We start from the raw sequence: 14,678 nt of genomic DNA, 5'->3' as shown, positions 1-14,678 counted from the left end.
GGGATAAATGCATACCGTGAGATAGGAAAAGTTTTAAAATTTGGAAATTTTAACTAGAAATTGTATATATATAATACTTATCCTATCTCACGCGATAGATTCCCACCCGACCTTCCCCACATCACAGAATACTTCGTGCTCCAAGACGAGAATGACTGCAGTTGGATGTCATGTGACCGTCCTGAGCGCTTAGCAGGCTTTCCAGTTATGATTTACGTGTCCAAGAATGGGAACGGTCGGGTGGGGATCGGGAGAGAGGCAGAAGATTTTGTTCAACTTTGCCCACAGCATGTTTCCACGCCATGGTCGAAGTAAGGAAGAGAAGTGCATACCGTGAGCTAGGATAAGTATTATTAATATACAATTTATAGTTAAAATTTCCAATTATATAGATTACCTACGCGACCTTGTGTATGGTGTATGTCTCATCGAACTTTACGGCAAAAAACCCCAAAACGAAATGGGATGATTCTGTTGCATGCTACAAAAATTAATAAATACAAAATAGAAATACTAACATTAAAACCGACTAATGAATGTCTCAATATCCACGAAAAGATCCATATGCCATTGATCTGCAGCTGACATAGAAAACTGTTCCTTGCCATGTATGTTTTGACAGCCTAAGGGACAGTTTATAATTTATTTATTTATTTTATTTTGTTTATTTCATTTTTTTTGGGGTGTGGGGTGTGGGGTGTGTGTGTTTGATGATTTTAAGGGGGGTCACACATTTTGTTATGGGGAGGTAGGGGGTCAGCAATTTTGAACACATGTTTCTAGGGGGTCAGCAATTTTGCACATAAAAATATTTAAAAATTATGCTTGAAATATATGGAAAGGGGAAGGGGTCATTGACCTTGTACATGACATGCAGGGGGGTCACTTACTTTGTACATAAATCTTAGGGGGGTCATTCACATGGTACATGCTTCTCCATAAAAATCATCATCACCCCCCATAAATTATGAAAAAGGTCCCTATATGCAAAAAATGTATAAATATTGATGAACACTAACGGTTTTTTTATGGATTGGCAACTTCTTTTGCAATCGATGCCACGTGTCGGTGCAATAACCTCTTTATTGCAATCGATACGACGTTTCGGTGTAGATTAGCATCCACATTACTGATTGGCATCAACGCCGTCGATTGCAATAACGAAGTTGTCTATACATGAAAAACCAATCGATGCGACGTTTTTGGGTAGATGCTAATTAGTAATGTAGATGCTAATCTACACCGAAACGTCGCATCGTTTGCAATAAAGTGGTTTTCTATCCTAAAAATTCGTTCCTGTTGTCATACCAGCTTCTTAATGCCACTCACAGAAGTAATAACTAGTGATACTTTCGCAACTGGTCACGTGTCTGTTTCAGGTTTTTCACACAGGTGTTTTGTCTCATTGGTCACCCAAGATAGCATACTTGACAACTATTTGCAAGATGTCCACCATTCTTTTGAAAATAATTTAGTTAGACAACAATGTGCAATCAATTAACGTTAATCCTTTGAAGGAAGGGCGTTGTTTTTACACAGGCACTTTACGACAGGGCGTATTCGGTATACGTTAGTAACATCTACATACATAAACACTACCTTTTGACAAATCCGCTTTTTCAAGATAAAGGCAATTAATCAATCAGTTATCGGTTAATCTTTTGATCGACGTTTGTTTGTTTTTTAACTCAGCGAATATTTTCTCTTGCTTCACTATATGCGCGTATTACATAGCAATAATTTCTCTTGCTTCACTATATGCGCGTATTACATAGCAATAATTTCTCTTGCTTCACTATATGCGCGTATTACATAGCAATAATTTCTCTTGCTTCACTATATGCGCGTATTACATAGAAATAATTTCTCTTGCTTCACTATATGCGCGTATTACATAGCATGTAATACATTTACCTTATTATCGGACTTTATTGTTTTGAGTATTTACTCTTGACACGAAAAATGCTAAATTGGAACCATTGTCGGGTAATCTGAGTGGAGTTACTATTAATTATACCTATTATAATTCATTAACTGACCATCAAGTGAATGACAAATAAATAGGTGTAGGTTTACACCACCAAACATGGGTTAAAGCAAGGGAGTAGTAATTACCTGCAATTTTAATTGCCTAAAAACTTTAGGGGTCGATGCTGTATTGAGGACACGAACTTCATTGTTGCATAAGATATGCTTGTAAGCATTTGTTTTGTACTAAAGTTAAAAAATTGTATGTACCTATTTACCTAAGTATATTTTCAGATTTTTCTAGCAGTGATAAAGTGTGGTTGATTTAGTTTACGGATTCAAATAAGTCAAATGTGTGTTTTCAGTGTCATAGGCCAATAGACATTACAGTGTTTCATGACATGATTAATGTCGAGGTAAAAACAACAGCACAGGAATAAAATCAAATTGGATCAGTCACCATACTATCCACGTATCAGAAAATCAGAAAAAGCCTACAAGATACTTTATTACAATCAGACAAGAACAATGGATATTTCAAAATAACGACATCTGATAGGCATCCGCCGTTCTTTTTGTCCCTATGTTTAGGTTGAAGTAAGTCTGCAACGGTGGACAGTCCCCGTGGCCGTCAAGGTCGAGGGAACAGGGAATGACCACGTGGCAGCGAAGCGATTATTGGTGCAAAACATTAATCGCTCTGGATCAGTGCCCCTTTAATCCCTTTTGTTTCTTGCTTTCATCACCATTGCTATTTGTTGTTCTTATTCCAGAACTGGCCTCTTCCAGTTATTTATTAAATGTTGTTCAATTATATGCTGTTGTAAATATTAATTTGGGGCGGTGTGGTAGCCTAGTGGTTATAACTTTCGCTCGTCACGCCGAAGACACGGGTTCGATTCCCCACATGGGTACAACGTCTGAAGGCCATTTCTGGTGCCCCTCGCCGTGATATTGCTGGAATATTGCTAAAAGCGGCGTAAAACTAAGCTCACTCACTCACTAATGTTAATTTGCTGTTTGTCATAACATATCATGTTATCTGCTGCTTGTCAAAACATGTTATGTATATATATGCAATACTTCTCATCATTTGGTTGTAGTCACTTTTAGCTTGACAACGGTGTAAGAATCTACTTCAAAACGTCGCTCTATGCAATAAACAAGAAGTTGTCATCCATAAAGTTGTATGTTTATTTCTTTAGTACTCATATCTACATGACAAGTGATTGCCCGTTCTTTATTCCCTTAGAAGTTTATTTTTTCATTGATCGTTTCGTTGTCATCTAGCGATCCGTCGACTTGTGCAAATTCCAGAAGGAAGTCCCAAACGAGTCTGTTAACGATGACGTGTTCGTGTTTCGTGATACACTGGATTTCAGCTTCGTCACACATATGCTCTATTTGTTGTATTTCCTGACAGCATTTACTTTCTAAGCCTGAAGGCATAGCTACACACGCCCCCACAGCCACACCTAAAATATAAAACATAGATGTCTGAATAAGGCTTTCCGTATCATGATTATTCATCGACGGTAATTACAGTTAGAAGTTTAGGTGAATAGAAATCAGTATTACCCACAATCGTGCATTTCCACACCACTGCTACGACACGATAAATAGTTTAAATAACATTTATTTCTCTCGACATCTACAGTCCGTTTGGCTCAAAAGCGGACCGATGAATTGCAATCTAACTTGAAAACTAATAAACATAACATACTCAATGAAACGCTGATCATAATCAATACATCATTCCCTTTTTGTGAGTTTTTTGCAGAATTTATGTTTAACAATCTATCAATATTGTTTAACAACCTATCATTAAAATATTGACACAGTTCACTGTTTGTTACGAGGGAGGAGTGCAGAGACAGGGACAGCCAGGTGTTCGAGAAGCACGTTCACAGACAAAGTTATTTATTCATTAACCTGTGCTGTGCCGTCTCCATCCGTTCTCGAACACCTGGCTGTGCCAAACGGACTATAAATGAATCCTATAAACTGTCAGATTGATCGTCTTCACTTGACAGCTCCTGGCATTTCTCCGCTGTTGTCATGATTATTTTTTACTTACCACGGGCTTATATTGGTATGGATGAATATAATAATGTAAGGCCATTGAGCGAAAATTCATTCTTTTCGTGGGTTTATTGTCTGTCGATGCCATCAAGAACGTAAGTGGATTTCCAAACTCTATACGTAAAGAGCAATCTGCTGCAAGTCAACCGGCAACTATGACGTCAGGTCACCTGATAACAACTCTACTAATTAACTCTCGGTAGTTTCCGGTATGAGAGTATTTTTTGACATTTTTACCTGTCAATAGTGACTTTTGAGAAATAATTCTTCTTCACGTCACTAATTTTGATATGTTTTACAAGTGATTCAGTTATGATAGTTTACGGTATATCTCCTTTAAACAAGCATTTGGTTGCTCGCTCATCATTTCACCTTGCAGGGTTGTGTCCCTTGGGACAACGATTCTGAGTTTAAATCCCGGTTGTCCCAGCACAATACCCTGATTTTGATAATAACTTAATCACTCAAGTGGCCAAGCTGACACACTTGGATGTTAACCAAACTCTGTATGACATCTGTTCTTTCTTTGCAGTATTGGTCGACACTCCAAGTCTCTGGATACTGACAGGAAGGTGTGTGGGAAGTGCCATGGAAAGTTTGAGGTCCGTCTCTCCAAAAACTCAGCCAGCTCATCTGTCTCAAACACACCCAAGGCACCTCGAACACCCAACAAGTTTGCCCTGTTTGTGAAAGAGCAGTATGGCACTTATAAAAAGAACAAAGACTTGAAGCATAAAGACATCATGCAGCTGTTGAGCCAGGAATTTGCAGTAAAGAACAAACTGACGGCTTAACATATTTCATGGTGCGATTAGAAATCATGAATAACATTTTCAGGGATAATCAGTCTTGCAATAATTCTCATGTGATTTGAACATAGTTTGAATCTACAACACTATGATGGGCTGAACAAAATAATCATGAATTATGTATTCTAGACTTATATTTGATAATAAATACATGTATTTCTTTGCCAAAGATGATGCTGTAAACACCCAAGACTTGACTGATCTGTAAACTGCAGTGGTTCCTGGATGTTGATAAGGTCAGGTTTTGATAAGGATTTTACAGTTTCATGTAAGCAGGTGGTTGGTTGGTTTGGTTAGAACATGATATCATCAATAGGGTGCATCATTTCTATTCCTGGCTGTTCGAGTGCCGGTAGCATTGAAAGTGCTACTGAAAATCAAGCAGTAGCTGTGTTGGTCTAGAAGCCAGACCCTCAAAATGGTGAAAATGTGGTGCAGTTCTGGCGACCAAACGGGATGTGATTTTTCACACTCAGGAATGATTTAGCCTTGATTTAAAGCCGGTCGTCATCAGCTACCGTGCGTGACTACCGTGCAGGGGCCCTTTTAAGGTGCAACATGTCATGTCAGTTATGGCAATATTTTAACCGAGAACTGAATGGTTTATTTTAAAAACTCTGGTTTGGATTGATCGAACTTTCTGTTATGTTGTGCGATTTAATGATGGTCCAACAGTATCTTCGACATATTTGGTATCGTTGACTATGTAAAGCATGGAACTGTTACTGTTGAACAGACATTATATAATACTTTGCTGATCTAAATACAACCAACCTTTCTTTCTTTGTAATGTTTTTTCATGAATACAATGCCAACCCACGGTATATATGATCTTCAAATGATATAGCTGAATCAGAAAAACATAATTTTGGAAAATTACCTTTAATTTGTAAAGTTCAACTCATATTTTCTCATCAAATGCCCTTTCTATTAAAACTGACCTTTGGCCTCACCAAAATATTTTGTCGATGAGCAGATACATGTATGTAATATTATTGTCCACAAATTTAAATCACGGTGTGAGCATTCCAAAACTATTTTCTTCTTAATGAAAATCGGTCAATCCAAACCAGAGTTATTAAATTAAACCATCCAGTTATCGGTTACGTGGATTAAACTGTACAATACATTATGACAAGGTCATGATTTATTGTACTGTAAAGCATTTTAATTCGGGGGTCATCTCCAAAAATCATATTTTTAGCGTTACATCTTCGCAAAGACACGAGAGCCTGTGCGCCCGCCCACTCACCTCACTCACTCACTCACTCACTCACTCTTATAGTCGGTAGTTGATAGTGTTCAGGGCAAGTTGCTACAAGACAATGAAACAAACAGCATGAATTCAATTCCGATATACCCAGTGACTTCCAATACTTTATAAAGCAGCCAAACTCACTCATCCCCAACTCAATGATCTTTGTTATGGCGAAACCATCCATGTCTTAACAGGTTTGTATGAAAGTATTAAACATGCAGGATCAGCATCACTGATTTCCAACCACATGAATATGATGGCAGGGTTACAATGCGTGACAAGATGTCCCAGTTTCAAGGTCTACTTGCTGTCAGAGCTAAATCATCATTCTCAAAATTGCGTATAAAGACTCAATGATGCAAATATACAATACTTCCAATTCATTACCTGGCCTTTCTGTGACTGGGAGGAATTACATAAGCCCAAGGACACGTTCCACTATGCTGAAGCCACCCTGACAGTTGCACGAATTTTGTCCCCGCACTGCCGCGCAATTCGTCGTAGCAATGCGTGTAATTTGGATGGTACGCATGAAAGCGTGAAGCCTAGATTGCGCATTGTTCGCGTCCTGTTTACGCATAAGTAACGCACTTGGCACGCAATGCGTGACCGAAAATGGTGCGCCTTGTCACGCTGTCGCACGACTTATTTAGGTCAAGTATTGTTGGCGCATTGTTTTAGCACGAAGATTATGCGTACCAGAATTTTTGAACATTTCAAAAATTTCTTTGCGCACTGGCATGCAAACCCGCACAGTTTATGCACACTTCACAACAGTTTGCGCCGAATTTACTCAATGGCACGCAAAATTGCGTACCAGTGCGGGGACAAAATTCGTGCAAGTGTCAGAGTGGCGCCCACACTTTGAACTTAAACGTTCAACATTTGTCATGCAATCACTTTGTGGAACGAGGCCCAAAGGGGGTGGAGTTTTTTTTGTCGTCGACTGCTGTTAATGAAATCTGGAGTGAGTGAGGGAATTTATGTTTACGAAGCTTTCAGCACTAACCCAGCAATATGATGGGGAACAACAGAAATGGGCTTCACACACTGTACCCATATGGGGAATCGAATCCTGTGTGATGAACGGAATATATATCCACTATGCTACCCCACCTCCCCAATAGAACCTGGAACCACACAGACCAGTGGTTTTTGTTCTGGCCAATGTCCAATGCCCTAAGGATACAAGGGCACTCAGTCAACCAGTCACTGACCGCAACCAACCTGATCCATTTTCATTAGTCTCTTCTTACGCCATGTCATTTTTAGTGCTTGGAATCAGATGTATCCCAGTCCACAAGCGTGAGATTCAATACAGTTCAAAGATAGGATAATCCTCGATATAAATATTCATGTTTTGGGGGGTCAAGCTCTCTAAAGTGTCACAACTCGCTGTGCTGAGCTGCGTCACTTGTAAGTCACGCCGCTTGTGGGTTAAACACCAGGAGCTACAGGGATTGTCATCCTTGTTTTGTAAGAGCCTACTGTACGGCGAAATTCCTGTTGGTTGTAAGTCTCTATGATCTTCACTAGGCGTTCATCCTACATTCCACCACCTCCATGGTCCAATGGGTACAGTGTATGACGAGATCCCGGTCGCATAATACGGGAAGACAATGGTACTTCTTGTTACCCGGCATGTCGTTCGGTATTGCCTTTAGGCGATTGAACAAAGGCCAGTATATTGTATCAGGATGGTTTATACATATTAATTTCTGATATATGAGTATACTGTCGCTAAAATTTGCATCAATCTCGACCAGTTCAAACAATCACACACACGAACGCATGCTAACATATTTCTGGCTTTTCGCCTACGTTAGGGTGTACTGTTTCAAGCAGTGTAAAACCAAACGACCTCACTCAATTTATGCTCTTATAATAAACAAACTTCCCATCCTCCACAACGAGTGGGTGAATTGTATTTTAAGCCGCTATAAGCAATAACAGGAATGTTCTTTACACATGCTCGTGTGGGGAATCGAACCCGGCCCTTCAGCAGGACGAGCGGGCGCTTTAACCACAAGGCTACCTCGACGTCTCCGAGAACGAAAGGTCGGTTTTACCAACTGACGTTCTTATTATCCTGTCTGGCGGTTGGTAATATACTACTCACACTTTGTTAAGGATCTAAAAAATTCACAACTTTACTTAAACGTAGGTTTAAAAGTTGAAATTGGATGAATAATAATATGGTAACCCCTCTTTAGGCAAACAGTCACTTTAATCTAACCTTATGCACTTGATACATGACTAACCATAGAAATGGTTTTCATGACACCAATCAAGCATTTTGCAAATCATGGAACGAGTCATTGACAAGTACACAACACCTGTCAATAGGAGGTATAGATTCCACAAGATGACATACTGAAATCTAGGATCCATGCTTACAATAAGCTTAGATACTTAAACCCCAAATCATAGTTTTCTGTTGAATCCATGATTTGATCCTTAGCAAAGTGTGAATAGTAATTAGATTAAACGAAGACTGATCTTCTCGGGGTGGTGTAACCATGTTGAAATGCAGCATGGTATCTCGGAGCGCTGGTACTGTTAGAAACACACATTAGTATAGACTGTTGTGAGTTCTCCTCTGTCTCTCAACTCACGCAAACTTCTACCAGTCCGGATGAAACGGGTACAGAAGAAAGACATGTTCCATTCCGCTGTCCTCGCTTCACTCGTTTTTACGAATATCAAACATGGATCCACTATGGGCTTTAATGAAACCAGTTGAAACGTTTGAGTTCTTTCACATCACCTGACTAAGAAAAAGTACGAGCCTTTCAAGACCACCCAACCGAGAACGCGCTGTAAGATGATGATTGAGAGAGGCCTCCAATCATACTGGATTACCCCCACTCATCCATAATGTATTTAAACTCAGTAGCTTTTCACTGACAAGGATAAAATCTTATAGGCCATGTACATTTCCATCTGCTATACATTGACTCCAAACCACACTAAATATAGCCTGGAGGGTAGTTTCCCCCTGTCAGCCAGACACGAATTCCTGAAAGGTATCTTTAAAAGTTTTAAAATATAATTAAAGATAGTCATCGAGTCATACAAAGTGGCTGGGCGACCTTGGGATGGGATGGGTCGTACATAAGCTGCAAATGAATTCATATTGCATAATATTATGATTGAGCACAAAGCAAGTGGTGCATGGTAGCTTGAACTAAGTGGCACTTTAGAAGTAAGCTGTTCCCTAACTTAGAGACAGTGAGGGCAAGTAATGTAGTCACATCGGAACATGATATAGTAGATGCATTAGGTAGTACGCTATAGAACTGATTGGGTTTAATCTTGTTTTTTCTTCCAGTTACAGAACATATACATGATATATGTTAGGGACCGTTCATAATTTATGGTGTGTGACCGTTCATGTGTGTGTATGTGTGTGTGTGTGTGTGTGTGTGTGTGTGTGTGTGTGTGTGTTTTCATTGGCCCAGTGGGAGTTTATAAGTTTATAACGTGTGAGTGACGATGGTGAGTGACTCGTGTTTGATGCCGTTCTAATCAGGATGAAAGCCACAAGTGATGCATAGCCAAAGCATCTGTTTCGGGTATTGTCCAGAGTGTCAATCAGTCCTGACACTCCGTGAAGTAGGAATGGATGAAGGCCAGTATGACATAGAATAGATATCAAAATGAAGTTTGTGAAATATCCTGACCTATTAAAGATATCTATGCTTTTGCTTCTTTTGGTTTGTTACGGTGCAGAAGTACGGGGCACCTCATATTACAAATGTTTTGAAGATGTACAAAAGCCATCTGAAAAAGGTTTGTTAAAATGGGCAAAACATTAAACTATGCTGTAGTTCGGGTGAGTGTGGCTTCCAACTTGTGTACACCAAGGGCTATCAAGGGTGTCCTCCCATTTGTGAGAACTCCCAGTTGTGAGACACATTAATTAATGGTTCAGTGCACATAGGTGGTGTTTCCACATCCCTACAATGAAAGTGGGATCAGCCCAGTTGTTGAAGAGTACCCACAGGAGTCATTGATGAGTAGATTAATGAAATAGATTATCAAAGATTCTATTTACACAGAAGAAATAGACCATTATAAAGTTTGAAAGTCATTTTGGTTTAAACATATTTTATTATTATTTATGAAAATGAATTGGGATTGGTGAGCAAGCATTACTGCTTATGTTAACACCGCTCCCATGCAACATAAAATACAAAATGAAATGGAGGATGTGATGTCATCGATATTGACTATTGCATAAATATATTTTTAAGTATACATCAAATATAACTATTCTCTAAGTAGTCATAATTAGAGAGTTACAGTTGTGTGTGTCCAACAAGCTATTGTAGGGAAATAAATCAATCATGAGAAGTTTGTTGAGTTAATTTAAGTATTTCTGAGACAATTTGAAGCGTTGTGTCTTGATGATATAATCGTGGACAGATTCAACTATTTTCTGGTTTACACAAGGAGTAAATTTTTTGTTTCCGTTCAAAATGGTATCCAGGTTATAACGGGTAGTGTCGGGTAAAAAGGTTTGGCATAAGAGGCAGTTCGACTGTAAACTTGTATTTCAGAGTTATTTCTTAAACTATATCTTGTAATTTATCACGAAGTTACCTACACAAAGTGTATGTTAATCAATTTATCTTATAAAGTTTCATTAAGACTTCCACAAGATTCAGTTACATAGCAAATCAGTAATTTAGCTAGGGTTAGTCCATTCTATCAGACAGGGGAGTATGGTGTGTTTTCTTTGTTAATTACCTACTCCACTGTCTCATAACTGGGAGTCTCACAATTGGGAGTTCTCACAAATGGGAGTAGATCGCTATCAAGTATTGGTGCAGATTACTGTATTTGGATGACCAGAGGCTGTCTCGCCAGTGCTAATTAATGCTCGATTGACGGGGCGATTCTGGTCGTACCACATGGGTTGCTCATGCTAACAATATTTTATCTAAATCAGGATTTGGATATGTATGGTCAAAGCAAGATAATGGTCATGTATAAACAATTTTCATATTTTTTTCAGGATTATTTGATAACCGACAACATTGTATAATTCCATCAATAGTATGCCTGATGCCTTTTAACATAACCATTCCTTATGTTTCAAGTCATATGAAAATAACCGGGCTTGACATAACACTTTATTCATTCTAAAGATATACATGAATTGTATGTTATTGCACTTCGGATAAAATTATAATAGCACAGTTTATTGACTGGCTTATGATGTGTATTGGACAAGATAATGGGTAGTATATAATCTATACATCTTGGTGAAACTGTAAGATTTCCCGAGAAAAATAAAATTGTCTTTGAATTCGGACCTCAAGAAATACCAGAAAGAAATGCCTTCTCTTCCATTGGCTTTCATTTGACGATTTCTCTTTTGAAATATAGTAACGTGTTTCCCTTGAATAACGATAAACAGCGTGTTCTATTGGAATAAAAACTGCGTCAAATAACAGACCGTCAGAAACCAACCAGCGAGGCTTGCAAGTGGTAGTGACGGTGTCATTTGGCTTCATGACGAAAAGACTTTCGGGTTTATATTCCAGACGTGTACTGATATATGCCACCTAGAACAGAAGATGTTTATCAAAGGGTATCAATTCAAAATGGAAAATAATACACTCCACGAACCCAGGATTTCTACACGGTTGAATGTGATCTAAAGTCCTCTCATGACTGACACACAATATATATCCATACGGCCGAATACCACTGTGCCTGTCAACACTGGTATCATTCGACTGAAGATCTCGAAAACAGATTGCCAGTTGCTTGTTTCGTGGCGTTTACAGTTATATTGCACCCATAACTTGTCGGAAGACGTTTACATGCATACTTGACATCGGGTGTAAGGTTCATGTCATTTAACTCCATGAGCAAAAACACTTCTGCATTATTGCCATGGGATCGAAGTTTGATTTTCCACATATCGAAAGTAATACATTCCCGAGACCCGGAACACTTACAGCTTGTTGATTTAGGGTCTTTTTTCATATTCCAGATATGAACAATACATTTCCACGACCGGAACACTTATAGGTAAAGTCTTTTGTTCATATTCCAGATATGGACAATACTTCACACTTAATATCTTCCTGGTCCGGTGTAACGATTTTAGTCGTCTAGAAACCGAAACGCCATTGAGTCAGGTTCCTCAAGGCGTCCGGAACTCGGTAGTCAAACATAAGAAAATCGGAATAATACACCTGAAAGAGCTGATCCAGAAGGCCAGGGGGGATTTCACGGTAATACTGGTACAATAACTGTTCCGTGCCACTATGTTTATACGTCACAGAACGGTCGGGAAACTTCAGATGGGTGGCTCCAATCCTTTTCAACACAAAAGCGGAATCTGCACCAATGTTACTATAGGATCCAATGAAATCATATTTAACTTTGCAGGGGTGACACAAATCTACGATCCTTTCCCAGTGTTCATTAAACGGTTCCGACCTTGAAGAATCTATCAGATATTGCACAAATTCATAGAACGTCAATTTAACGCCTGTTTGACCTTTAGTCCTGAATCGTTTCATGATGTTCTTTCCGTAATGATTCTGAAAGAACTGATTGACGTTCTTGCCTTGGAACTTGTTCCTGAAGGCTGAGAGTACACGTTCAAAAGGTTCACGGGTAAACATGAACTTGTAATAATGTTTCAACCTATATTTGATCTGGTCTGGTGTCATGTCCTTGAGATGGGTCAAATGACGGTCGTATACTCCATGGACAAGGGGGGATCTCAGCTTAAAAGGGTCCGTTGCATTCATCTTCCCCGTCAGCATCAACATCATCCTCCGCCAGTTGGTGCAAGCAGCCTTGGGTACCTGGCAGTATATGATCTTGTATTTGTCGTCAACCAAAAACTGTTTGAACATTGCTGGGTTCACGATGTCGTCGTATTGTTTCTCTTCGCAGTACTCATCCTTTGTACTGGGATGAGATCCAGACATCTGTAAAACAACATGAATTGTTTTACCGGTTGACTGTTGCATAAAAAATGACGCAAATGTTATCGGAGCATTTTGACTAAATTATTTAAAAAATACGTTTTATGTAGAATATTTTTGATAAAAGATTGAATTGGGCATGTGAGAGCAATCTGGGCTCATTGTCGTAGCGTAGTGGATGTTATGTACTATATGTCATTCAAATTTCAAGAACACCTATGTGTGCATTATCTGCAAAGACAAGAACAGTGTGAGTGATTGAATGAGTTTGGTTTACGCTTCTCTCAGCAATATTCCAGCTATATGGTGGCGATCTGTAAATCATCGACTCTGGACCAGACAATCCAGTGATCAACATCATGAGCATCGATCTACACAATTAGCATTCGATGACATGTGTCAACCAAATCAACGAGCCTGACCACCCGATCCCGTTAGTCGCCTCTTACGACAAGCATAGGTTACTGAAATCAATTCTAACCCGGACCTTTTACGGGTAGGAACAGTGTGAATTGGTGTATCTCATCTGAAACGTTGTCTGCATAATTACGTCAGTCGGCAGTGACAGATATATATTGGAGGCCTGATGTTGCTCCTGTAAGGGCGGTTTCATCTCATAACTTGTGACTTTGTAATGATTAATTCGTTACAGTTAGTGTGTTGGTTGGTGGGTCGGTGAGTGGCTGGGTGAGGTTTAAAGCCGCAATGGAAAATATTCAACGTTATATCACGGCGTGCCAGCTTAATGTGGGAGGGAGCCTAAAGTGATGCTGGTCTTCACGGTGGCCACTTTGTTGAAACCTACGGCACAGGTTTGGTTCTGAAAAACTCAGAAACAAGGGTTTTCTGACGTGCTCGGGGACGCAACTCATAACTTCATTATTCAATAATGTCGTGAGTCACGAAAGGTGTAAACGTGTTTTTCAGAGCTGAGCCTCAGTGTTCGCTGGTCTGTCTTACCATGCACTAAGTCCACTCAGCTTGTAAAGCATGTAGTCCGAGACGACATCAACCAACACTAAGGGACCATTCATTATTTATGGGGTGATGGAGAAGCATGTACAATGTGAATAGCCATAAGTTATTAAATTATGAACGGTCCCGAACACCTTTTCAGAAGAAGGGTGTGGTAAATATGTGATACATTCAACTGAAAGTCTTTATATGTGGTATCATATGCGCCTCTACTTACTGGACCAGGTTTAGAAGGAGACTTCGCTGTCACGTGACCTGAAACCACACAGACAGGTTACCTGTAGAAACAGGAGATATCCAAGGATACATTTTATACATATTTTGCAAATGTGTTTGAGAAACAACAATAATTCCGGCAAAACATAAGCAGCATTGTTTGATGATAGCTAAAATTGAAACAAACAAGAAATAGTTATTCAATGGTGATGTATAAGATATCATTTATCATGCTTGCGTTTTGTGTCTTTAATAACGTTTGTTCTTAAATAACGTTTTGGGTCTTAAATAACGTTTTGGGTCTTAAATAACGTTTTGGGTCTTAAATAACGTTTTGTGTCTTAGATAACGTTTTGGGTCTTAAATAACGTTTTGTGTCTTAGATAACGTTTTGGGTCTTAAATAACGTTTTGG

At 39.2% G+C, this 14,678-nt stretch overlaps 2 protein-coding genes across 8 annotated transcripts in view; one reads left to right on the top strand and one right to left on the bottom strand.

The window, feature by feature from the left end:
• The window catches only part of LOC124265931 (acidic repeat-containing protein-like), a 36,469-nt gene extending 31,441 nt beyond the window's left edge, over nucleotides 1-5,028 (top strand). For all 3 annotated transcript variants that reach the window (XM_046700849.1, XM_046700790.1, XM_046700918.1), the window contains one exon: nucleotides 4,583-5,028. In XM_046700849.1, coding sequence (XP_046556805.1) covers nucleotides 4,583-4,844 — 262 coding nt within the window. In that variant the 3' untranslated portion in view covers nucleotides 4,845-5,028. The remainder of the gene's footprint in view (nucleotides 1-4,582) is intronic.
• Nucleotides 5,029-11,242: 6,214 nt separating this feature from the next.
• LOC124261706 (carbohydrate sulfotransferase 11-like) overlaps nucleotides 11,243-14,678 on the bottom strand; it is a 20,203-nt gene continuing 16,767 nt past the window's right edge. For all 5 annotated transcript variants that reach the window (XM_046697810.1, XM_046696403.1, XM_046698530.1 and 2 more), the window contains exons 3-4: nucleotides 14,266-14,303; nucleotides 11,243-13,076 (exon numbers count right to left, since the gene is read on the bottom strand). In XM_046697810.1, coding sequence (XP_046553766.1) covers nucleotides 12,246-13,076; nucleotides 14,266-14,303 — 869 coding nt within the window. In that variant the 3' untranslated portion in view covers nucleotides 11,243-12,245. The remainder of the gene's footprint in view (nucleotides 13,077-14,265; nucleotides 14,304-14,678) is intronic.

The sequence above is a fragment of the Haliotis rubra genome, unplaced genomic scaffold (genome assembly GCF_003918875.1).
Source record: "Haliotis rubra isolate DU_JTF1 unplaced genomic scaffold, ASM391887v1 Scf1, whole genome shotgun sequence".
NCBI lineage: Eukaryota > Metazoa > Mollusca > Gastropoda > Lepetellida > Haliotidae > Haliotis > Haliotis rubra.
This window is presented reverse-complemented; position numbering and strand designations above follow the sequence as displayed.